This window comes from Lissotriton helveticus, chromosome 10, assembly GCF_964261635.1.
Source record: "Lissotriton helveticus chromosome 10, aLisHel1.1, whole genome shotgun sequence".
In the NCBI taxonomy this organism is placed as follows: Eukaryota; Metazoa; Chordata; class Amphibia; order Caudata; family Salamandridae; genus Lissotriton; species Lissotriton helveticus.
In genome coordinates this window covers 669,875,600-669,901,367 of record NC_136071.1, presented here as the reverse complement: position 1 = coordinate 669,901,367, position 25,768 = coordinate 669,875,600, and the positions used below count along the sequence as shown (strand labels likewise).

At 43.2% G+C, this 25,768-nt stretch overlaps 1 protein-coding gene across 2 annotated transcripts in view; it reads right to left on the bottom strand.

Moving 5' to 3' along the window:
• LOC144784447 (sodium channel protein type 5 subunit alpha-like) overlaps nucleotides 1-25,768 on the bottom strand; it is a 1,060,325-nt gene that overhangs the window by 117,305 nt on the left and 917,252 nt on the right. Inside the window, exon 21 of one of the 2 annotated variants that reach the window (XM_078663204.1) lies at nucleotides 17,406-17,528. In XM_078663204.1, coding sequence (XP_078519330.1) covers nucleotides 17,406-17,528 — 123 coding nt within the window. Of the gene's footprint in view, nucleotides 1-16,516; nucleotides 16,640-17,405; nucleotides 17,529-25,768 lie in introns of both variants that reach the window. The other variant, XM_078663205.1, reaches the window with a different exon arrangement.

The window sequence follows — 25,768 nt, the reverse complement described above, 5'->3', positions numbered from 1 at the left end:
TTATTCCACTTGACCTCTCCTGTGCGCCCAATATGCTCAAACAACATGAATAACCTTCTGGAGAATAGGATGGGGCTGTGTGGTCCTGTTCTAAACAGTTTTGCCTCATTCCTACATAACAGAGCTCAAATAGTCAGTCAATTAAACCTTTCTGACAATTCTCGGGTTCCAACTGGAGTGCTTCAAGGATCTGCGCTCTCACCTAGGTTATTCATCTTGTTCATGGAACCTGTTTACCGAAATTCTAAGCATTAAAACATCCAGTACCACATATATGCTGATGATACACAATTGTACTTGAAGATTGCCTGATTTGAAGATATCAAAACTCTCAACTGCACCTTACTGAAGACCCAATAATAAGGAACCCGTAATCACCTTATGCTCAACACAGTCAAAACAGAAATCCACTTGATCGCCCCCCACAATCTCTTCCCCCCATAGAAAAATGGCTTAAACAACTTACAGCTCTCAATTGTGCCCCCATTCTTTATTGGCTCTACTACATCACAAGGTATAACTTTGGATATATACCTAAATAAGCTCGATCATATCAGTGAAACCACCAGGGGAACCAATTACCACTTGAACACAGTAAAGAAAATTAAACACTTCATGCCATCTGATGGCTTTCAGTTAGCAGTCCAATCCCTAACCTTCTCCTGATTAGATTACGGGAGTGCTACTTTCACAGGCATACACAAAGCAAGACTGGTGCCGTTAAGGGCCAAATTGAACTGAGATGCTAGGCTCATCACAGGATCAAACAAATTAGACCACATTACACCAGACCTAAAATAACTAAAAAGGCTCCCATTTGAAGCAAGGATCCATCTGAACCTAGCCTGCATGACACGCAAGGCCCTTCACCATAACACTCCCATGCCAAAAAAAACTTGCACTGTCTCATGGTAGTCAGTCCTTAAAAACGCTAACTCCCTGCTGTTGAAATGACAGAAGATCAACAAAAAGAAAACTTTCAACCACTACTTCTCTGGTCTAGCCCCAAGAATATGGAAGGCAATGCTTTCTGAAACCCGGTCAAATCCCTCAATTACCTCCTTCAAAAAAGAAGTAACAATGCTCCTGTTAAACAGATTCCTTCAACAGTAGCCTTGCAGTCACTCAGCATGACTATTTACCTGAGGACACCTCTGGGAATTTGGTGCTTGATTCAGCCATGCCGATTGTTATACTGTATTCTGTAATGCTGCTTACTTATTCCTTCTTGCATTTTTCCCTTTTATGGATGACTGTCTTCTTTTTTTTAATGCTCTGATACCCTTCACAATATATAAAACTTCCCAAATAAAATAAAATAAATATATGTGTTGCATTAGCAGTGGCTGGAATGTGGGTGGGTGTTTTGAATTGGCATGTCCCTACCAAAACCAGGCTTAAAAATGTCCATGAACCCGACCCATTTTTAATAACTATTCCCCATTTTCCCAACCCTCCTCCAGTCTCTTCCACATTGACTACAAAATCATATATCTATATTTATGGGAATCTCTTCCAAAACATGGCAGAGATGTGTGCCTTAAATAAATAGGATAGGCAGAGATGTTTGGTTGTAGGTAAGTGAACTGCAAGTTGTAGCACTACTAGAGTACTACTTCACACACTAAAAGGTGCAGTTTGTCAAACTGCCTGTGTGTGTCCGATAGGACCACATGCTCAATATAAACACACAGGTCAGTGTGGTGAATAATATATCTTTCTCCGACTAAGGTTGTTCAAAGGCATCCTCTCATGTGTTGTCCTGGACCTCAACAGAGACATAATTGGCTAGCTATTAAATATGAAGTTAGGCTGTGTCATGCTTTTTACACTAACCTTCCTAAATACTTGTTTGACAAATTATTGCATACTCATTTCTACCTTCAGTAGAAGAAATTCCTATACCAACTGTGAAAAGCTCCATTAATACCCAAAAAGCATGAGCAACAATGTGCCAGTTCTCTATCTTGATATAGTAATTCATTATTGGTATTCTGTATGACTCCCTGCATGCAACAGCATCAACAGCAACATCAGCTCATCTAATAACCTCCTTCTCTCCGCCTTGTATTCAGATTTAGAAGTGACATAGTTTAAAGATTTGGAGTTCATGCACCAAAACATTAGAACTTCTTAGTGACCCGAATAAGAACTTTTTCAACACTCCTATCCCTTTTGCTTACAGGAAACCTTTAGAGACCCATCTCTTCAAGCAAACCAAACAAGAATAATACAGGGACCCTTTCCTTTTTTACCTGCTTTCAACTTAAAGGTGACTTACGAGGTTAGTTATTGGCAGATGTGTGACATAGGTAAATTTCCCATCCACTCCATTTGGACTTTAACCATGGTACATATGGGTCTGCATTCTAAATAGTGTTGACTGGACAACTGTTAATCAAAAGAGGGACTCAAAAGGGCTTTTGGTAAGGTCCAGCATACATGACCAGGTAAATCGAACAAAAAATGGTATGCAGTTCCAGTTTGGGTCAGCAGGGATTATAGTAGAGAGAGGTACATGTAGGATAATGTAGTCCCATATCAAGAAATAGGGTGGGGAGATTCTCCCTTCGGAACTAGGGCCTAGGAAAGTGTAGATGTGGTGTAGTGTAAGTGTAAGCTAAAACAGGTTGGGCAGTCCTAAACTAACTAATTTTAATAAGATTGCCCCCACCTGATTAAAAAAGGGAAAGAGTGGCAACTTATGTGAATTTAATGTTTCAAGACCCTAGCGCTCTATTCTAATGTGTTCAACATGTTTCTTGCCTTAAACGTCCTAAGGATCAGACCGCAATTCATCAGGATCATGTGTAAACTATTTACACATCGTGGTACTTGTGAACCAACCTACCTACCACGTTAAAAGTGTTGCGGGAGATCTAAAAGAAAAATGAAAGCATGAATTAAAATGGACATATTTGGTCAAGTATACTTTATAACCATGTAGCTCTCTCTAAGTAAAACCAAAAGTAGTGACCCAAAATGTATGCACGCGTGATCAAGTGACAGGTTGCACATGTGATGTCTTACACATGAATTATATAGAATAGTTGCTTATCTAAGCAAAAAGCAATAGCTCGCAGAGGACAGTTAGACTCACCATCAGGCTCTAATAGCCAGGCCTCAACAGTGTCCGGTGGGGCTGGGACACCTCTAGGTGCAGTGCCCTAAAGGAAAGCATCATTGAGGTTGTTAGAGTGACATCAAATATTCATAGGTGTCCCCCATAGGTCATGCGCCCGTCACGGGTGGATATCAGAGACCCCGGAACAGTTCTGAGATGCCTAGACAGCAGTAATGCAAACATCAATGCATGGTCCCGTTAGTCATAAGCACAGAGGTGACTTCTCCCCCTAGTTACGCCGTCCCGCCCCCTCACAATAGCGATGTGGCTTGTAGGGCGAGTGCTGCGGGCACCTGCCACTGCGCCAAAATGTAGCCAAATGGACAAAAATTAATGTAGTAAAGCCAGCATGCTTCCAGAACTATAGAAAGCTGCTGTGTCAGCCACTGCAACACACCAGTGGCGTATCTATGAAATTCAAGAGGAACAATTTGCCGACATTCGTTAGAAGCAACAGCACTCACCTCAAATCAGCGGCACTGCACTGAACGGCCTACCCCTGCCGCCGGAACCGGGTGGTAACCAGCAGCGCCGGGAAGGCACTGTTATACTCATCGGATCCCTGCGGTGGGCGGGGCCTGGGTCAGAGGTGGTGCACATCGACCGCTAGCCTGTTGTCAGAGGGGAACAGGAAGTAACTGAATGGGCCATGAGCGCAACCATCTTGGAATGATCACAGTTTATTTTTGGGTGCATATTTGGCTTACCTCTGCCAACAAGAGACTTATTTCTAGCAAGGAGTCATCATCTTCTCTTTCCTACAGCTCATGGCACTAGGATATCCAAACGGCATCGTGCATAGTTGACCTCTCTTGTAGCAGAAGTTCAATTTATCATCTAACCTCTGACACTGGTCAATGTGATTTTCATAGTTGCTGTATACTTTATGGGGTTTTGTAACCTCTTGATATGCTGCGGTCTATGAATTAGTGAGAAGGGTGTCAAATACCTCCTTGGATAGGTCCATCTTCAGCACTTTCTGGAAGGATTCAAGTGTAGGGGCGTTCCTTATAAGAGAAATCCGCATGTACAAGAGCTGAGGTCCTGGCACTCTTTTATGCTGCCTTCCATTATTTTATGCCTTATTTATCCTGGACTGAACCTTTAGTATTGCTGGATGTTAAGTTGGACCTGAGTATACATTTCAGAACTAACTTCCTCAGATATTCTGGGGGTTTTCCTTCAACACTGGATAAACAATGCTCAGGAGTTTTTTAAAACCAAACCAGTAGATTTATTGGACTGCCAGGATCCTGTCTTCTGATTTCCTCTATTGATGCAGTGTTTAAATCTCTTACTTGGGTAGCCCAGGCACAGACTAAGCTGTAAGCCCCCAATGCAGTATTAACAAGACCAGGGCCTTTATCAGTTCAGTGCAGTAATTCATCTGAAGGAATGCAAGCTCTCACCAGAATACAAGGATGAGAAAGTGACTTCTCTTCATGGCCTCTGAACCCTGCTGTGTGATGAATTGCTCTTCGGTTAACCAGATTCCAGGCTTCGTATCTTCTGAGATGAGTTGAGGCGCGTGCCTGGTTCATTAGGCCATTGGAGCAGGAGTGGGACCTCAAACATCAGCCATGTTGGAATTGAGATATGGAACCGATTGACACGTAATATCTGTGCCTAGTGGTAGCTATTGTGTTCAGGTAATCATAGCTGGACTGTATTACTAGATTTAACAGTGCCAGTGTGTGTGTTACTTTACCGACAACCTGTTGTTTTCCCTCTTTAACGATTTCGGGTTTGTTCACCTTAATGACTACCCACAAAAGCTGTGCTCCTGAAAGTGGCCCATCATGACTACTGACATAATAGAAAGATAACAGTGTTACTGCCTAATTTTTTACATTTAAATAGTATCACAGGGGATCTATTGCTTATTAATTTTCCGTGGCATTAAAGTGAATGTGCAGTTTCAACAAACCTGGTAAAAAAAGACGGAACTCGAATAGGATGCCAAAAGTTCAGGCAATTTTTGCTGAAAATACACTGCAACGGTGCTGGCGAAATGTTGAGTTTCTATGTCTGCTCTATTGCAACAAGCACAAGGCTTGCTTTAAATAGTTTTACTATGAACTCATCACTTACTAACACAAGAAGTCTTTTCTGTTTTTCGGGCGGACAGGATTGAGAGTGTGTCGCCCACAATACATGCCTAAAACATATGTGGGATTCAAACGGTTCAATTACAAGGAATAAAATATATCCCATTTTTCATGAAAGAGACAAACATTGGTGCAACAGATGTCGAATAAATAAAACTAATGGCTTGATTGAGAGTGACTATGAGGTTAACTGCATATGTGCAATGCCTCCTGTTGTCGCGCCAATCACAATTAGGAGTGTACTGGAAAACAGTGCCCCCTACATTTTTCCAGACGTAAATACATTATGGCACGTAAGATCTCCTGGTATTTACCAGAGGTAGAAAAAGGCCCTCGAAATGCAAGGACATGTAGATTTTGGTGCAGTACACATCAAGATTTACGTTTTGCTCCACTTTTATTGCTGTAAATCGTAAATGGTGTTATTTGTCGCATTCAATAAATAACAATATTTGTGATATGATTATTTAACGGATTCAATAAATACCCTAACACTGGAGGGTTCATAATCTGGCCCTAAGGGCTGCTAATAAGATAATAGGTTATGACCGATGAAGCTCCCAGATCCCAATTGTAAGTGCAAACCCTTGTTTCCACAGGGATCTGAACTGCAAATTGTATTGGAAACATGGCACCGCTGTTATTTCCCCCTGTTGAGTTTTGGCATGTTTTACTCTGTGAAAAGATGCAGTAAATTCCGATGCAGGGGGCCTGTTGTGCAGAAAGCAGTAAATAGTAAATTCTGCAAGGAATTCCTCATTTTCATAGGAAAATACGGATTTGGGGTACTTAGCAGTTGCGGTACATACTTAACCTTCATGTGACCCACTTTGAATCCGGTAAGTGTCTTGTCAATTTGACACGTGATTGTGCATTTTTTAGGATTTAAATATTTGCTAATTGACACCAGTTGTTTAGATGTAACAACGTATTTTAAAAGGAAAGCATTTCACCATAGTCTAAGGTGCACGTTTTTCAATAGATGAAGGTGATTGAGGGGGTATAGGGAGGAAGCTGTTAGTTTCACCTTGAAATGTTCATACCACATATGCCTCTTAGTGAAAATGAAAAGAGTGTTTCGCCTAGAGGGGCGGCTAAGTGACTTCAGGATGCATTTGTTGTGGTTACTAAAAGAAATCACTTCCTTATTCTCTCGTGGCTCAGAGGATATGGATTGTTTGTCTCAGGCTTTGCTCTTACTGCTCTGCTCATGAAATAATTAAACGATGGAGTTACGAGCAGCTGAGCATAAGGTGACTGTAACAATCAATCCCCCCTGTGGATTAGCAGAAGAGATAGGCACAAAAGTTGGGAAGAAACAAGAAAGTAAGTCATCTGGGTGTCAAGAAGACCATCGTTTATGGACATGAAACATACAATACACGGAAAGACAGTCTGCTCAAAAAAGCCTTCCAAACTAACAGACACGAATCATGTGTCATGCTGGGAGTGCTTTAACCAGAATAGAGGTTATGCTACTTTATTTTTCAAAATTAATACAGAGTTCAATTTGTTTGGAAGGCTGACGCAGACAATGGTTCAGTTCTTACTGAGCTTGGGTGTTGTCAGAGATGTCCTTCAGCAAACGCGCTTCCAGAAACCATCAAAAAAGGATAATCCTATCCTATACAACCAAAATTACCTGTCGAAAGCAAGCATTTTCAACATTGCTCTGCCCCCCCCTTCTAATGCCACAAAGACTTAAATTACCCATTCAAAACCTTAACTGTACATCTGCCTTATTCTATGCAAGGAGTTCTCTGTGATATTCGAAGAGTTCATTGATGATTGACCAAAGTGCCAGGCATTGGGAAGTGACATTAAACAACCTTTGCCCCAATCAAGACATTACAGGAAGTGACATGATGTGATCAGTGGCGTAACGAAACTTGAGGGGGCCCCCTGCAAAATACATGGAGGGGGCCCCCCTCCCATCTTCCGTGCCAGTCTAGAGCTCTCAGGCCAGCGACCCGCCATACTGCAGGGGATGCGGGGCTATTGTTATGCCACTCTCACCAATCCAGCTGTTATAAGTAACACTGGATGGTGGAGTCAAAGGTTAGGCTTAGTCTGCCAGCAGGCTATCTATCATAGGTGGTGGTCCATTCATTACAGGGTCCCTGCCATCAGTAGGCCGGGGAAGTTTACCCAAGTTTAGGTGGGTTTCCTGATGCAGACTCCTGTCATGATATACAACGTCGGGCCCACTCATCGTTCAGTTTTGGCAAAAGTGCATCCACTGCTCCTTCTCGTTTCCATTTTAAAACATTAGACAATGCAGTATTTCAAAAGCAGATGTAACTACAAAGAGCACATTTTGATAATACATTTTTATTAGTAGACAATAGGAATCTAAGAGGCATTGCATAGCTTCATACACACTGTGACCCCAATTCCATCACAGTCGCTCTCTCTCTCTCTCTCTCTCTCTCTCTCTCTTTCTCTTTCAGTGAGTCAGTCTCTCTCTCAGTCAGTCAGTCTCTCTCTCTCTGTCATTCAGTCTCTCTCAGTCAGTCAGTCAGTCTCTCTCAGTCTGTCAGTCAGTCAGTCTGTCAGTCTCTCTCTCTCTCTCTCTGTCAGTCTGTCAGTCAGTTGGTCTCTCTCTCTCTGTCAGTCTCTCTATCTCTCTCTTTCTGTCAGTCTGTCAGTCTCTCTCTCTCAGTCAGTCTCTCTCTCTCTCTCAGTCAGTTTCTCAGCCAGTCAGTCTCTCGGTCAGTCAGTATTCAGTCTCTGAGTCAGTCAGTCTCTACTCTCTCCCCACTCTATCTCTCCATTCTCTATCTCAACTCTGTCCACTCTATCTCCACTGTCTCTCTCCCCACTCTCTCTCCACTGTCTCTCCACTGTCTCCCTCTCCACTTTCTCTCTCTCTACTCTCTCTCCACTCTCTCTCGCTCCACTCTCTCTCTCTCTTCACTCTCTCTTCACTCTCTCTCCTCTCTCTCCACTCTCTCTCCACTCTCTCTCTCTCCACTCTCTCTCCTCTCTCTCTCTCTCCACTCTCTCTCTCCACTCTCCTCTCCACTCTCTCTCTCTCTCCACTCTCTCTCTCCTCTCTTTCTCCTCTCTCTCTCCTCTGTCTCCACTCTCTCTCCACTCTCTCTCTCTCTCCACTCTCTCTCTCCACTCTCTCTCCTCTCTCTCTCTCCTCTCTCTCTCCTCTCTCTCTCTCCTCTCTCTCCTCACTCTCTCTCCACTCCCTCTCCACTCTCTCCACTCTCTCCACTCTCTCTCCACTCTCCACTCTCTCCCCACTCTCTCCACTCTCTCTCTCCACTCTCTCTCTCTCTCCACTCTCTCTCTCTATCCTCTCTCTCTCCACTCTCTCTCCACTCTCTCTCTCCACCCTCTCTCCACTCTCTCTCCACTCTCTCTCCACTCCCTCCCTCTTCTCTCTCTCTCTACTCTCTCTCCACTCTCTCTCTCTCAGCAATCTATCCAATCTCTCCACTCTCTCTCTCCACTCTCTCTCTCCACTCTCTCTCTCCACTCTCTCTCCCCACTCTCTCTCTCCACTCTCTCTCGCTCACTCTCTCCACTGTCTCTCCACACTCTCTCCACTCTCTCTCTCTCTCCACTGTCTATCTCCACTCTCTCCCCACTCTCTCTCTCTCTCCACTGTCTCTCTCCACTGTCTCTCCACTCTCTCTACTCTCTCTCCACTCTCTCTCCACTCTCTTTCCACTCTCTCTCCACTCTCTCTCTCTCCATTCTCTGTCTACTCTATCTCTCTCCACTTTCTCTCTCTCCATTCTCTCTCCACTGTCTCCCTCCACTATCTCTCTCCACTCTCTCTCCACTCTCTCTCCACTGTCTCTCTCTCTCCACTCTCTCTCTCCACCCTCTCTCTCTACTCTCTCTCTCTCTACTCTCTCTCTCTCTACTCTCTCTCTCCACTGTCTCTCTCCACTCGCTCTCACTCTCTCTCACAAAGTAGTGTGCGTTGTCATGGGCGTCCGCAGAAATGTTTCCAGGGGGGGGCACATTTTTAACTTCATCACCATCCCCCTTGCACCCATCTCCCCTCTGCCTTGCACCCTTCTCGCCCTCCCCCTTGCACCCTTCTCCCCCTCACACCCTTCTCCCCCTCCGCCTTGCACCCTTTTCTACCTTGCACCATTCTCCCCTCTGTCTTGCACCATTCTCCCCTCTGCCTTGCACCCTTCTCCCCTCTGCCTTGCACCCTTCTCCCTTCTGCCTTGCACCCTTCTCCTTTCTGCCTTGCACCCTTCTCCCCTCTGCCTTGCACCCTTCTCCCCTCTGCCTTGCACCTTTCTCCCCTTCCCGTTGCACCCTTCTCCCCTCTGCCTTGCATCCTTCTCCTCTCTACCTTGCACCCTTCTCCTCTCTACCTTGCACCCTTCTCCCTCCATCTTGCACCCTTCTCTTCTCTGCCTTGCACCCATCTCCTCTCTGCCTTGCACCCATCTCCTCTCTGCCTTGCACCCTTCTCCTCTCCGCCTTGTACCCTTCTCCCCTCCGCCTTGCACCCTTCTCCCCTCCGCCTTGAACCCTTCTCCTCTCTACCTTGTACGCTTCTCCCCTCTGCCTTGCACCCTTCTCCTCTCTACCTTGCACCCTTCTCTCCTCTACCTTGCACCCTTCTCCCTTCGCCTTGCACCCTTCTCCTCTCTGCCTTGCACCCTTCTCCCCTCTGCCTTGGACCCTGCTCCTCTCTACCTTGCACCCTTCTCCCCTCTGCCTTGCACCGTTCTCCCCTCCGCCTTGCACCCTTCTCCTCTCTGCCTTGCACCCTTCTCCTCTCTACCTTGCACCCTTCTCCCTCCGCCTTGCACCCATCTCCTCTCTGCCTTGCACCCATCTCCTCTCTACCTTGTACTCTTCTCCTCTCTGCCTTGTGCCCTTCTCCCCTCTGCCTTGCACCCTTCTCCCCTACCCCTTGCACCCTTCTCCCCTCTACCTTGCACCCTTCTCCCCTCGGCCTTCCACCTCCATGCTCTCTCTGGGGGGCCCCACTCCCACTCCCACCCTTGTCAGGGTCCCGAGCAGTGTTCTGTGCTGCCTCCTGCTCTCTGGGGCTCCCACCCCATCCTCTTTCCGGGCCTCCCGCGCTCTGACTGAAGAGAAACATTGCAACTTGTTACTTTGTTTCTCTTTAGTCAGGGGAGGGGCTTCGAGCAGGCTGCAGACAGCCTGCACCTGCTTTAGAGGGAGAGAGGTTTGCTTCAGCGCAAGCCTCTCTCACAGCTCTCAGAAGAGCTGAGGGGCCCCCCCTTCATCTACTGAAGAGAGTGGGGCACCCCGCACCGCGGGGGCTGTGGGGGCGTTTGTTATGCCGCTGCATGTGATGTTTATATTTATGAGATTATAGAAAATCACGTTTTTGAGTGTGATGCCTTTAACGAAGGTGACATCATGTGGCCTTTGGAATTATATCCACTGAGGTACTCATTCCCTAAGGCACAGTTTTTGCAGGTTTTTATTGAGGCACACCAAGGTATTCGGTGAGGATTTTGCTCAAAATAAAGATTTGAATTATGACCAATCATATTCTCTGCATGAGACTCTCGCCAATATAGCCACGGTCTCCAGTAATACAATATTCAAGATTTAGAAATCAAATACAGATAAATGCTATGAAAATGGTAAATAAGACAGGGGTATCATTGGCTGCTTTGTAATGGGTGCACATGTGCAATAGGACATTATGAAAAGCATCAAGTTTTGCTTGTTTTCCCATCAAACTGTGCCCTGTTATTGTGAAGACTGAATTCCTTGTTACTGGCTCTTGTCCCACTCTGTATCTGCCTTTCACCCTGCAATGTACACAGTGTATTATAAGAATATTTGACTTAAGCATCTTGCAACAGAAAAAGATGACTTGTCCTGTGGGTAAAATTACACTTCTTGTTGACTTTATAAGATCAATTTCAGGAGACCATTTCATATTACATCTGACCTCATCTACTTAACCAAAAACGAATTGTTTGGGTGTAAAATATAATGAGTAATCATTTGAGTAAGAAGATCTTAGTTTCCTTAAAAACTGAAATAACATAAATGTGCCTATGCATCTGAATTAAAAGGCACACCCACCCCTAAGTCGGTGTTTAAAAACCATGGGGTATAGAGGGATTCAACCCTCAGTTTTCAGGACCACACCAAGAAAATAGCAGGCACGTGTTTTGGTCTACTACGGGGATTGAAACCCCTTCTGGGTTATTTTGATCCGCCCACCAGACAATGGATTGTCCAGGTGGCCATATTGTCAAGGCTTGACTATGCCAATTCGCTTTTTTTGGGGGCGAATAAAGTAGAGGTCATGCGCTTACAAAGGGTCCAAACTGCGGCTGCCAGAGTTCTTCTTGGACTCCCGAGAAGGCGCCCCCTGTCGGGTGTAATCCGGCGATTACACTGGCTGCCTGTGGCCAAGGGCATAGAATTTAAAGCTCTCTGCCTGGCCTTCAAAGTCTTGAAACTCTATTCCCCCTGTATTCTGACCAACGTTTTGGTACCATACACACTCACGCGCCACCTGCACTCTATGGGGTAATGCCTGGCTCTTGTCCCACGGGTAAAACGCCTATGTGCCAGGGGACGATCTTTCCGCTGTCTAGCGGCCAAGCTCTGGAATTCCCTTCCCCTCCATATTCGCAGTCTGGAGACCTACCTGACGTTTACTAAGGCTATAAAAACTCATCTCTTCCCTTCGGTTTAGGCTTTAGTTTTTCAGTCTGCCTGTAGTCAGCGCCGGGACGCCTCTTTGCTGAGCAGCTGTTGCGCTATACAAGTTGGGCTTACATAACATAACATAACTTGCTACAAATTAAACTTAAGAATAGCGATTCAAGCCCTAGCCTTCTCCCTTCTTCGTGACAGCAAAGTCCTTCTCATTAGCATCTCAGACTTCACACTGTCCTCCTGAATGGCTGTCGGACTCATTATACAACTAATAAAGCATATCACTTCAAACCTGAAAGCCCCTCTAACTATCTCTTACAAGCTTCAACCATAAATAATAAAGCAGCAACACTCAGCATACTAGGAAACCTAACCAAAAATGTGAAAAAATTTAAGACGAGAGATCGCCAGGCAGGAGATTTTGAAACGCTAAAAACCACAAAACCGGAAGTGAGACCTTCTACCTCAGTGCTCTGGGTAACTGGAATAACATTGGTCCAGACAACTGGCTCACTCCCCCAACATCCTCTTCCAGCAGTGGTAGTGGCAGTGGTAGGGTGCCCAGCTTCACCGAATCACCCATCAACAGAAATACCCCATCCTTTTACATGAGCAAAAATAAACTTGTTTTTCAACCAAGTCATCTTTCATCCTAATTACTTTGTAAAATGCTTCATTGCTCCCGAGCTAAGCTTTTGCTTCAATAAAACAAATACAAAATTAAACCAGGTTACCTTTACCCATTTGGTCCTCAGGTGCGAAGCTTGGCCAGTACGATTGGGGTGGGTGAGCTTCAGCTTTTTATAACAATATATAAAGTTAAAATACATTATATAGTAGGGCGCATTAGAGGGGTTTAAGTGGCAGTGAAAAGGGAGAGTGCGGATTGGTAGCGGTACTAAGAGAGAAATCACAATATTTTTTATAAAAATGACCTATGTTTTTGAAGAGTGTCAAAACCGAGCGATGGAGAGAGTGTGCATGCATTTTTGTCTGAGTGTATGTAAAAAGTCTTGGTGAAATCTGACAGACACCTCACCAAACCCAACTGAAAAGGGCTGTACCCAAGTATTTACCAGAAAATACATTTATTAGCACCCCAACTCTCCCACACCCAAAGCTACGCCCCTGTTGGTCCTCCTGTACATGCATATCGCCGGGACCTTCTCTATTAACTGATCCACAGTATTGCTTATGTTATTGATCTGGAGGAAAAAAAACGAAGAAAAAAACTTGCTGAGAAAGGAAAAGGTAAGCAATGGACAAAACAAGGAAAGGAAGAATCTCCTAAGAGTTTAACAAATGCAACCAAAACATTTTCATGCAAATTCTTTTGCTTACACTTGCTAAATAATCATTTAATCAATAAAAAAACTATAATTTAACGAGTCCTTGATAACTTTCTCCCAAAAAGCAACCCAGAACCTGTACTGCAAAATTCGGAGAGATCATTCAGTATCATCAAAATATTAAAAAATAATTGCTATGGATAGCCATCAAAACGTCAAGCGGAAAGCTTGTGGGGGCCACCATGCACATATATCAAAGATGATTATGACATAAATGTCAAATAGTAACTCATTAATGCGACTATTAAACTGAAAGCACAGAAGGTGGTGGCTGGGAAAGCCTGGAACCATTAGATCTGTAGGGACACAGGATGTTGGAACTTAACATAAAACAAACCTAACATTTTGTACAGAGATTTAAGAAATTTGATGATTTCAACGGGCTAATTTTGAGTTTTCTGCCAGATTTTTATTAAGCAAAATGCAAAACCCTCCTAAATGTATGGTCACAATACTCTAACCAATCTGTGGTTTCCTAGGACGTGATAATATGTTATGATTTAAAACAGCTGATGAAACTGCAATGCTACTCTAATTTAAAAGGTCTGCCAGGGGCTACGCATGGTATGTACACTCCAGTAAAAGCTGCTGTGCTTGGTACTAAACAAGTAATTACAAGGCACCGTTCCACTGGCAGGAAAGCAGGGCAAACATGCTTCCCATTCACAATGCCTAATTAAGAATCAAGTTAATTATTGTTTGCTTCATTAGCACGGATTGGGACTGCGTCCAAGTGGTTTCTGTGAGAGCCGGCATATATTATTTCCAGAGCTCGCTCTCCTCAGCAGCATCCGATTTCCCACATTTTTTCATTATTGGTCTTTTGTGGAACCAGACAGAAAATGGTTTGTGGTCATGGATCATATGCAGAGATTTCAGTTTCCAGTTTTAGTACCCTCATCTGTATATAGTGCACCATGGCTTGTTTTTTTTTAATACAATCCCCACAAGAGAAACACAAAAAACTTGACAGAGGACTCCCCGGCAATCAAGGCCGGACTAGGAACCCAAAGCAGCCCTAGCAATTTTGTCAGATCAGCCCCCCTGTGGTGGGGGTGGGGTTTGAAGTCTGAAGCACTGTTGTTCTTGTTACTGGGGGCTGATAATGCAGCACCGATGCAAAACCGGCCCCCAGTATCTAAACCGCCCCCAACTGTTGCAAAACCAACCCCACACTTCCAGGCTCCCGATAAACGCTCAATGCCCGCTATGGCCAGTCCGGCCCTGCTGGCAATTCAGACAATGTTTGAACATCCCTCACTACCTGCCTCTTGGCGTGCTGGACTCGCCAGGGTTTTATTCCTTGGTTATATACCCATGCAACTTAAACAAGGACACCAAGGAAAATCTGTACGGGTGAATTCATTCAGGACGTCACAAACACTTGAGGTTTTACAGGATCATTCAAATCACAACTGCAGCTGCGGCCCGTGGAGGGAGTTCCGGTGGGGCAGGCAGGCGGAGTGGGGGAGGGACAGGGTGGGGGGTGATAAACACCGGAATATGGATGATTGCAGGTAAGTAACCAATTAAATTAATAAAAACGAATTTTGTTCCGTATTAATAAACCGTTTTTTTTAAATTTCGTGCCCTGCAGGGCACGGAACGAAATTTGTTTCATTAATTTAATTGGTTATTTACCTGCAATCATCCATATTCCGGTGTTTATCACCCCCCACCCTGCCCCCCACCCGCCCCGCCTGCCTGCCCCACCGGAACTCCCTCCACGGGCCGCGGCTGCACAACTGCATTTAATGGTATATATTTTTCTTGTCTATTTTCCACAAGGTTCAAGAGATAGGGGGGATTTCGACAGACGATGACGGGGGGAATTTATTATTTATTTAATTTTCCCTCATCACCGTCTGTCGAAATCCCCCCCACCCGGCTTCACCGCCCCGCCTCTCTTACCTGCACAAGCCCGCAGCTGCTCAGGTCCTTAGCGCAAGTACGTTTAGAAGGTAGCAATAATTTTAAAAGTATTTAATCAGCGTGTAATGTCACATGTTTTGAAACTGCTCTGACATGGTTGAGGCAGAATACTGCAGCAGAAGTAGCAGAGCATACTTTTTAGATAACACTTCCCAGGCCTTGGCCCACATGTCACCCAATTGCCCACTAAAGTTGTGTCAAAGTTGTTGTATCTGTTTAATTATGGCTAACTCCTTTTATTGTGAACAAAAAGGATGCAGTCTCCTTCAGTTGCATTACTTGGTTCACCATGTTGAAAACGCGGACTATTACTGCGATTCTCACTTACCTCCTCCAGGTTGTCGATAAAGAAACAGCTGGTTGTTTTTTCAAAGCAGTTGTTGGTGTCTTTGCTGATAAAATGTTTTTTTTATTGCTCGCTAGCAAGGCATGGTAGGAAAATAACTTTTCCTAATACCAGCAACAGATTTACCCTTCAAAGCAAACAGCAATGCAAACCAGCAGACATAATGTGTCTAGAATGAAAACATGAAAATGCAGAGGTACAGCTAAGTGAAAATCATGCAAGATGAAACCAGGAATCCCAAGATAAATTGATTCTAGTTCACTACATTCCTAATCCGGGCATGCTAGATTAAAATGAATAGATATTTCAGAGGAAATTTGTAATCCAATGCCTTTGAGATTCAGAACCACAAAGCTGGAATTCGATGTTTGATAATAAAAATGAAAAAAGAATCAAAAATATCTGTAAAATTTAGGCACAGCTTTAAAAGGTTGGCTGTCCACTGACTGCAGCTTGTTGAAAGCACTTCTTGGATGGGTTACTTTACCCCGTCTGAAATGTTTTAAGTTTTTTAATGCAATGTGGTGTGGAATGGAAGTGGTAGAAAAGTGGTAGAGAGTGGCAGAAAGTGTTATTGTCTGTGGGTGATACCCTGTGATACCCTTTGATACAGTCCGACCAGATTACCACATAAATGCTGGTCTACACCCACTTTTAGTGTGGGTTCCAAACTTCAACTGTTAGGCATTTTTTTTAAATTTCAGTGGTTGGTTTCAATTTAGGTTTTAAGCATTCAGACACTTAGATTAACTAAGCACCAGTGTAGACTGTATCCTGAACAAGAGTATCATTGCCGGTGTAGAATTCCAGGATATGCACCCACTGCCAATCACAGTTGTTACTGCTGAATGAATCTATGAATCCGACTACTGAGAGGAGGAGATAGAACTATCATGAGCCACATGACAAAGAGACTGCTTTCTCACACGGCAACCTCCAAGACAATTTAACTAAATATCAAAGCAGTTCTTGGTCATGTGTCCTAGTCACCTCGGGCAGTGCTGTGCAATCTTACCCTCATCCCTTCAAATCGTGACAGTGCCCTTAACGGCCTCATTGCTCTGAGGGTCCTGAGGGACTTTATGGGGCCAATTTCAGCGTATCCGAGAACAGAAGCCACAAGGCTTACTAGAGACACCTGAAAGGAAATACAAAGGAAAATTCCAGGCTGTTACAGTCACAGAGTCCAATTTGGGCCTTTTTTATGTCTCTCCACTGTAAAGAAAACACAATTCCCTAAATGAAGACACACCAGCCTGTAAGGGAGGAAATAGATTACTCTAGGGCAACCATGATGACTCAATGCAGCCATGTCCAGAATTATTTCCAGTGAAAGGGAATTGTTTAACCTATTGCCCAATTTCAGATGTATTTGTATCTGGATTGAGACTACTACCTGTTAAAAAGGATGTTGCGTTACTCCATTTTCACACCAAAATGATAACATTTCTTTGCTTTTCTCCTTAGAGTAAGGTTGAACCAAGTCAAGCTGATGCCAATTTTCAGTGTGGAAGAGTGATCTTTAATTTCTAGCAAGGAAATTATATTTACAAATTTCTGATGGCTGTGACAATTTGACACCTGGAAAGAGTTGTGCACATGTCTAAGACTTAGGGCCTTATTTAGAGAATGGCAAAAGGGATACACCATCAAAACCTGACTAATATCCCGTCCGCTGTATTACAAGTGTCATAAGCTATAATGCACTTGTAATTCGGCGGATAGGACATCTACCGCATCCAGTCCACCAACCTCAAAATAAGGCCCTGAGTCTTTATGAGCCGGTACCATGGCTTCCCTGTACACTGATCACCTGCAAATAAAAATATTTCTTGTTACTTCCTGTGTAAAGAAAACATGGGTGTTAGAAGAAACACAGGAAATGCATTGAAGTCTACCCTTACCCTCATGCCTTCAAATCTGGACAAGGCTCGGAGAGGTCTAAGTGCCCTCAGCGTTCTGAGCGATTTCATGGCACTCAGGTCTTCATAATCAAGAGCTGTTGCCGTCAAGCAAATTACTGAAATCTGTGCAGATTAAATGAATTCAAGATTACTGATCAAAGGTGCAAGAATGGAAAGATTTTCAAGGGGGGCTTCAGATGCCACACAATTAGCTTCACTCCATGGAACGCTCCAGAGAATGAGGTCAACATGACACATTGCATTCTAAGCCCTTTTTAAAAAAAAATTTTTTTTAGAAATTGTGCTCGGAAACGGCACCAATAATTCTGCAGCTGGAATTTTCAAAACCTTGCGGTGCAGTATTTCTGGAATGCTGGATAACTAGCTCATTGTTACATGCTCAGGAATGAGGAAATAACTACAGGAATCATACAGATGCCAGGGGGCTTCTTGCTGGTGAGCAAACTGGCAGCCGTGGCCCGTGCAGGTAAGAGTGGTGGAGCTGTGGGGTCGGGTGGGGGGGGAATTCGACGGATTATGACAAGGGAAAATTGAATAATGAATTAATTTTCGCTCGTCATCATCTAACGAAACCCCTCCCCCCCGTCCCCCCCCCCGGCCCCACCGCCCCAACACTCTTACCTGCACGGGCCACGGATGTAAACTGGGCCCCCCATTCTTGGTTTAGGTACTGCAATAAAGACAGGGTGGAATGTAGATGCCCCCTCATATCCCTGGGGCCCAGTGCCAATGCACCTGTGCACTACTGATTAATATGGCCCTCGGAATCACTGTTTGCGCACCATTTCCTGTATGTTTTTCCTCCATCCTGTGCCATTTTCCCACACAGATTTGAGCAGTGTTTTATGCCTAAAGCTGCATGGGAATATAAATCAAAAGTTTAGTTTTTCTGCACAATTTGCAATTTTGATTCCATAATACATTTAGAGCTGAATAGGGATTACCCTGCTTCCTCCAACTAACGGCTAACTTTTGCATTTTAAAAGCTATTCCACCTCTCAAAATGTACTCTAGGAATAAGAGGTCCACCTCCACGAGGTCTAAATGTAGGCCAAATGAGGATCAAATCAGTGTCTTCAAACCAGTCCTAAATGAGATCAATTTCTAGTGCATTTAGATACTTACCCTCTTTCATCATAAACAATGTTTCAAAACATTCACACAGATGAAACAACATTACAACACAGAGGCTGAATTACAGATCAGAGTCACAGTATAGGACTATGAGTGGCGTACAGTCAATCAGATTGGAGAATGAACAGTACTATATCAGTGAATATAAAAGACCCTGCATCCTATTCTCTATGGTATCCTTTCCTACTTAGGTCTTACCTAGTGATTTATGTTGCTGAGTGCAAATTTATTGTGAACGAATCTGGTGTATACTCCAGTTTAAAATAATTGTATGAATCTTTGAGATCAGGAAATGTATTGTTGCTGATAACATCTGCTGGTTACGGTGGTTCAAACATCAATCAGACGAAGTGATGTAAAAATAACCACAGGAAGTGAAGACCATACCTGTTTGAAAACGGATTTGAATACTGAAATGTGATTTGTGGATGTGTTCATGCAGCTTGTCAAGCTTCTAAGTCACTATACAGGAACTGGCATAGCAAGGAAAGTGTTACTGCATACTGTGTTGTATTAACGATCATATCACACACCTTTTAATACACACAATATTATATGGACAGCCCATTTTCTCTCGGTGATCCTAGATCTGATTTATACACTGAAACGGAACTGTTCTCATTCCAGCTCCATTTGATAATCCAAGCTTATCAACAACAGTGAGACTCCATTTTAGAGATTGGTGAGTTTGTGAATGTTGCCACTGTGGCTTCATCCTTAAGACACTGCTTCATAAGACCCTGAGATGTGCAAGTGTTCAAAACTGTTTGAACACCTCTTACTGATCAAGTAAACAATTCAGGCGGCTCTACTAATGGGCAAGTAAACCAGTCAGTTTTGCTTTCTTGGCCCCGGCCACTATCCCGCGGATCTGGAAGATATGAGCTTCTACCTTCTCCTACCTTGAGGTGATGACCTGGAACTCCCTACCTCTGCACCTCAGGCAATCACCATCACTGCCTCAATTCAGGAAGGACCTAAAGACATGGCTCTTCGACTGATCTGCAGAGACCCCCACCCCCAGCACCTTGAGACCCTTAAGGGTGAGCAGTTGTGCTTTATAAGAAGCCTGATTGATGGATTTAAAGATTCTCCAAACCATTTTTCTCACTTAATTCTTTCTAAAACTACAATTTCTAAAGGAAGAACAGGGAGCAGTCAATGCCCGAGGATTCATTTAATTTCCTATGACATCTCCATGCCAGGTGGTCTCATGTCACTGAAATGTCATAATAGTCCTTTGGCCATGGCCTCTTGGTAAAAAAATGAAAGCTATCAACATGGCCAGAGACAGCGAATATCCAAAACAGTGTTTGGAGTGCAAAATATATAGAGTGTGCCCTCCAATGTTCAATGTAAAAGTGCCGCACATACTAGACTTAGACAGAAAACATCCAATCAAATTTGTTAGCATGTATGGCCCCAAAATGATCTCATTGGCATCATCTACCAGAAATCTATGCACTACCTACTTCCATGACACAGAAGGTTTGAAAAATTCCCACAAGTTTTTGTTTTCTCCTTGATAATCAGCAGTTCTATCATATGTCATGTCTGCAAAACATGGCTAACTGCAAATCATATTTGAAAAACTTTGTATGATTTTCTTCCCTTTAAGCTCTGGGGACAAATAACATACTTGTGTCTGTTTTGTATGAGTCAAGGATACACCTCTTGAGCTAGTTCAATGTTGAAATTATCTACTGGACAAAGCGTCTTCTCATATTGCCTCTTCGGATGCGTTCTATTAACCCTGCCATGTGAAGTCAAAACTCTTGGTTTTGTAGGTGAAGGTGACCAATCAGAATTCCCGGATAAAACATCATAAAGGCCATCTTAGAAAATGCAAGAATTTAGCTGGAGTAGAGGGGTTCATCACCAGTAGCTTTTAAAGTACAGTTTTGAAAAACTCGGATTGGAATTAAGGATTTTATGATAATTTGTACCTGTGTACCAGTTATTACACAGTTTTCCACTGCCATCATATTACATAAAAAGAATGATCGCTGTATAAATGTGCTATTGAACAACAGTACAGTGAAACTTTGTATATTCAACTTAAAATCTTAAAAACTACATTGAGTACCACATCAGGACCTCTGTATAGAGACATATCTCTCAAAGTAGAAGAGCATCCCAAGTGAGTATCAAATTCTGCAGTTTATAAAACTCCTGAGGTTTCTAGGAAAAGTTTGGTGAGACCAAAATAGAGGCAAGGAAACTAAACAATCTAGGCACTCACTATTTAGCTTTAATCTCTTACAGGTAAATCAGAAGTTTCATTTTTGGCTCCATGTACAAGGAGTAGTAAAAGGCAATGAAATATTCATATTATGTCATAAAAATATAATAAATACTCCCCTTAAGGATAAATGCCAATTCTTCTAAGCTAGCTGGTGTGTTCCATGTGCATAGTATTTGAATCAGAACAAAAGACACCATTGCCTCGCTTATCCTCTCAAGGTTGAGAATGAGAGTATCATTGACATGGACAATAATAGTGTCTCTTATCACAAAACCTTGAACTATTGAATCACGAGTGGTGCAGTACTATATAGACACCGGGTACTAATGTTAAGATGTAAAATAAGGAGGCAATGGAAACTGTTACAGTTATGGATGTGGATCCACATTCAAAAGAGGCCACTGATGATTAGGAGTTAAAACTGGCAACTACAAATTTGCCAATATGTGCTCAGACCTGGAAAATGCTTTATCCTTATCTGGGATTGAGCAATAGTTTCTCTTTTATATTTAAATAATTAACCGCACACAGAAAACTGATAGAATGGAATTTCGCATCATAGGCAGTTTTAGATCCTTCACACAAACCAATTTCTGACTGACAGCCAAGGAGAGAAGAGTGTATGAGGTTCTTTGACTATGTACCTATTTTTTTTGTTTTTTTCAATAACTAAATCATAACAAAACCTCAGACCCCCAAAATATCCCCCAGAATGCTCCAAAGCTTTCAAAGAATGGTGCTCACAGCTACAATCAGTACCTTTCACAAACCTTGTGAACAGCAGCTCCTTCCCATATTCTTGGAAAACAAGCCTGATCGTCACACTCTACTACAATGTCAAAGTGACTGACTCCAGTTCATACAGAACAAGCCGCCTTACTGATATCGAGGAAACAATCTCCATGACACTCAATCTGGAACCCTGGGAAGAAATCTACTATATCCACCACTACATCCAGGATGGATACAGGGGATAGTTAGCAACTATCAACCAGATTTTCAACCTAAGGGCGCTTTGTCTAAGATACTGTGCCAGGCATCAACTCAAGACAAATCCCTTGAAATCCTGGGTTAAGATCTTGGAACAATGAGCCAAAAGGTCACAAAGTAACCTTTCAACTCCAGCAAATCAACCAACCAAAGTAGCAAAAGCATTAAAGTAACAGTATCCAAGTCACTAACCTGGAAAAACCACCTCAATGCCACTCTAGTCAGATCAGAGGGTGAAGCAGAGGCCATTATTCAATTCAGTAAAAACACCGTGATGTGCATCCCCAAACCGTTTCACGTGGCAAAACAGGATGAATAACATGCTACAAAGCTGAAATCTGGGCTGGGGAGAAGACACCAATCTGTTAGCAATATGGGGCCCAGTAAGGCATCTGTGGAAGAAAGGTAATTCATTGCAACCAATCCTTAACAAATGCAGCACTAGAGGCAGATCTAGGGTACACACACGTTGAAAACAGAGCCGCAGATGCTCTGCTGCACTGTGCCATCAAGAGAAAATTGAGCTAAACAAATCACCTCATGGGCAGAATATGGAAGGAAGCACTAAAGGCAAAAAGGTCCATCACACTACCTTATAATTCACCTATGCAGAGAAGTCACTCATTCAAAATGAGAAGACTCATGTACCCATCATCATCCACAAAAAACAGCAGTAAAGCGATACTGAAGCAGTAAACACAAGAAAACATCACCCAAGAGAAGCGTTCTGTCATGCGGAAAAGCATCCCCTGGCCAGAAATCTTCAGATCTGACACAGGAACAGGGATGTATGACGTTACAACGCAGGCTGTTACAACGCCTGCCTTACAACGCGGTTTTTACATCGCAGTCCATTACAACGCATAGTGCTTTTGGGTGTTGGATAGTGAATAGTTTAATTTACTATTCCAACTCCAGTCCCCGTGGACACTAGGGAAGTTTATTGGATAGTAAATTAACCTATTCCCTATCCTAGAGCGCCCCCCAGCGCAATGCGTTGTAATAGTTTGCGTTGTAAAAGTTGCATTGTAATGGTAGTTCGTTGTAAAAGTTTTGTTGTAAAGGTTGTATACTCAGGAACAGCCGTCAGCTTGAGCCCAAACATCTCCTTGCCCTAAAAACCACAATTCTTTCCGGTATGCAGCAATACGTTTCCCACCCTCGATTATCTAGTGTTTCAAAAGATCCCCAAAAACTGTATGTATTCCCAACTGCTTTATTCCCTACTGTCACTTCATGCTCTTGTGTGGGACGCACCACCCAATATCAAAAGGACAATATGGCATTTAATGCCATCCTCAGGACTCAAATAAACTAAAACAATGCTAAGCAAGCACAGGAAACCGAAGAATACATTGGACGAATGGACTTCTTCCTAGTGGAAGCCTGGAGACTTTAAAGAAACAAACTAAAATGAGCTAGAAGCAGCAAAAATGTAAAGTTTTGGACTTCCGCCTAAAAGGGCACAGGTGTCAGGCTGAACTCCCTCCTCTAAAGAGGGGAAATGGGCTAGAAAATAGGAAATCCAAAGGGATAAAGGACTTGCACTGACTATTTATGCAATCATTGCCTACACACGACCGACCCACTCTCGCCACAGACACCTATCCTCCTGAACTAAATCCTATCACTGCCCCAGAACCTTCCACCTGCCGGCTGTCAATCACCTGGCATCGCCTGCCCCCCGATCTTCCCTCCCTTAGCACTATGTAACACTAAGTCTTGGTACCTGATTACAAGTGGGTCGGTGGCATAATCAGTCCCTTGGTGTAAACCCCTGTTTGTGCACAGGTCAAAATTACGAATTGGGAAGTTATTTATCGCATCCAACAATTATCAGATCCGTCAATGACCTCAAGCTTTGTTAAATTTTGGCAGGGGAGATTTGTATGGGATTTCGGTGGGTTTGGGGATTTTAAACACCAGAATGTGCATGTTATTCTTGGACAACTCATAATAGGTGTTATTTATTGCACCCAATAATAATGCACTCTGGGGTATTGTTACACGTTCACTTTCATAGGACACAGTCTCACTTTTTTCCACATAAAGCACTCTGCAGAGACACTGAGAAGAGTTCAGCGTAAGCAAAAAAAGTCCTTCAAACAGAGAGCTTTTGGTTCCGACTGTAATAATGAGTTTTATCCAACTAATTCGTTTTTATGGAACAAAATCAGTTTGCTCGAACGTGCTTTCACACATTACTTTTTGTTTCATTTACTGGCATCGAGTGTTTGCTTTATTAACAATTTATTGTGCATTAACACCCGCGTGGCTAGGTAATGCGTGTAGAAACAGTGACTCAAATGTCTCCCAACTCAAAAAGGCTGATTGTGACTGCAATAGGTAACTGTGGAGGTAACGGAGGAGTAAAATAATGAAACATTAGGGGATAGTGTAATGAAAGCACACAAGGGCTTCCTTTTCTAATCTCGGGGTTAGACAGGCAGACAATGAAGGCCTCATTTTGCTTCCTTTTATCTTGTCCCTGCACGCCTTTGGACACGGGCGCCTTGACAGCTTTTCAAGCGTGCCCAGTCATTTGCTTATTACTTCCATTTCCTAATGTCATATTTTGCAGACTGCGTTCCCTCTGGTATCCATGGAGACGTGCAGCCCATGGTCATGCGTGAAATGAAGGCAAGGTACATAGCGATAAAAGCTCTGGCAGATCAACCTTCAGGGGCAAACGGACAGCCCCCTCGACCCCACCTGTCCATTCAGTTCCGGAGTGGATTAGGAGGGGGGGGGGATAAAACACCCCTGCCTGTCACTGCTTTACTCATGACTACATTCCTACACCCAGAGAAACTTTCAAGAAAGTTATTCTCATTTGATGGGATTGATAAATTGTTGATTTTAGTTTTGATTTCATATTGGCTAGATGGCTCAGTGAGTTAAATGCTTGCAGTGGGTATCTCCCGTGACTTGCAGGTCACAATATGGAATCGCTGCAAGATCAGATCAGCCTTCCCTTATTTCAAGAATGGTGATTTGAGTACCCTTAAATTGGATAACAGTATTATTTATAGTGCCAAGAGATGGACAAAACTTGTTATAAAGAGCTACATAAACAAGCTATTATTTTTCACGTAGAGTTTAGCTAGTCAGTGTGCCAAGGGGACAGCGAAGCATTTCATATGAGGGTAAATTTAGTTCACAGTGTGCCATGATTTTCAACAAGAGAATAGCAGTATACTCAGAGAGTCAGGATTGTTTATTCAATGATTAAAAATCACCATAAAAGTATAAACATACAATATACACTCCTTTCATTTAAAAAACCATCAGAGAGTCATCTAGTAAGGTATATCCTAACTTTAGGGAATGTTTTAGAAAGTTACTGTGGGAAGTTGCTTGCTGGGTAAATTTGACTTTATACACTCGCCGCTGGTTATGACATTCGCTGTTACTTATAGTACGTTAGTTGTGTTCGCAAAGCAGCACTGATCGCCTCAGGAGCGTACCCAGGCAGAGTTTCATCAAAAATCTTGAAAAAAACAAGTTTTAAATAATATTAAGCAGTTGAAATTTTATTTAATTTTAGGGTATAACACAGAAAATAAGTTATCACTACTCTGCCTGGAGGTCTTTCCAAAACTGAGGACAGCAAAAGATGCAACTCCCATCATTTGAGCTCTAGGGAACACTTGCTTTCTTCCAATTGCAAAGCAAAACGAATTTAAGATGGACGAGGCCATCCATAACCCTGGGAAGAAATGACAGCCTTATCTTAAGGCAACATTTAAAGAGTGTGCTCTGGGTTGCAACCCAAAGCTGTTTTGGTGATACTGCTATGTTTCTGAATACAAAAGTGGCAGAAACGATTCAGAGCTTTCTCAGTGTTGAGAGCTAAAATCTGTTTGACCCGTCTCCTGAGTCTTCAATTAAAACATGTCAATCACAGTTCTATAAAAAGTTTTTATCGGATGAGATCCTTCTATGACACAGTAGTGAGTTTCCAAAGGTGAAA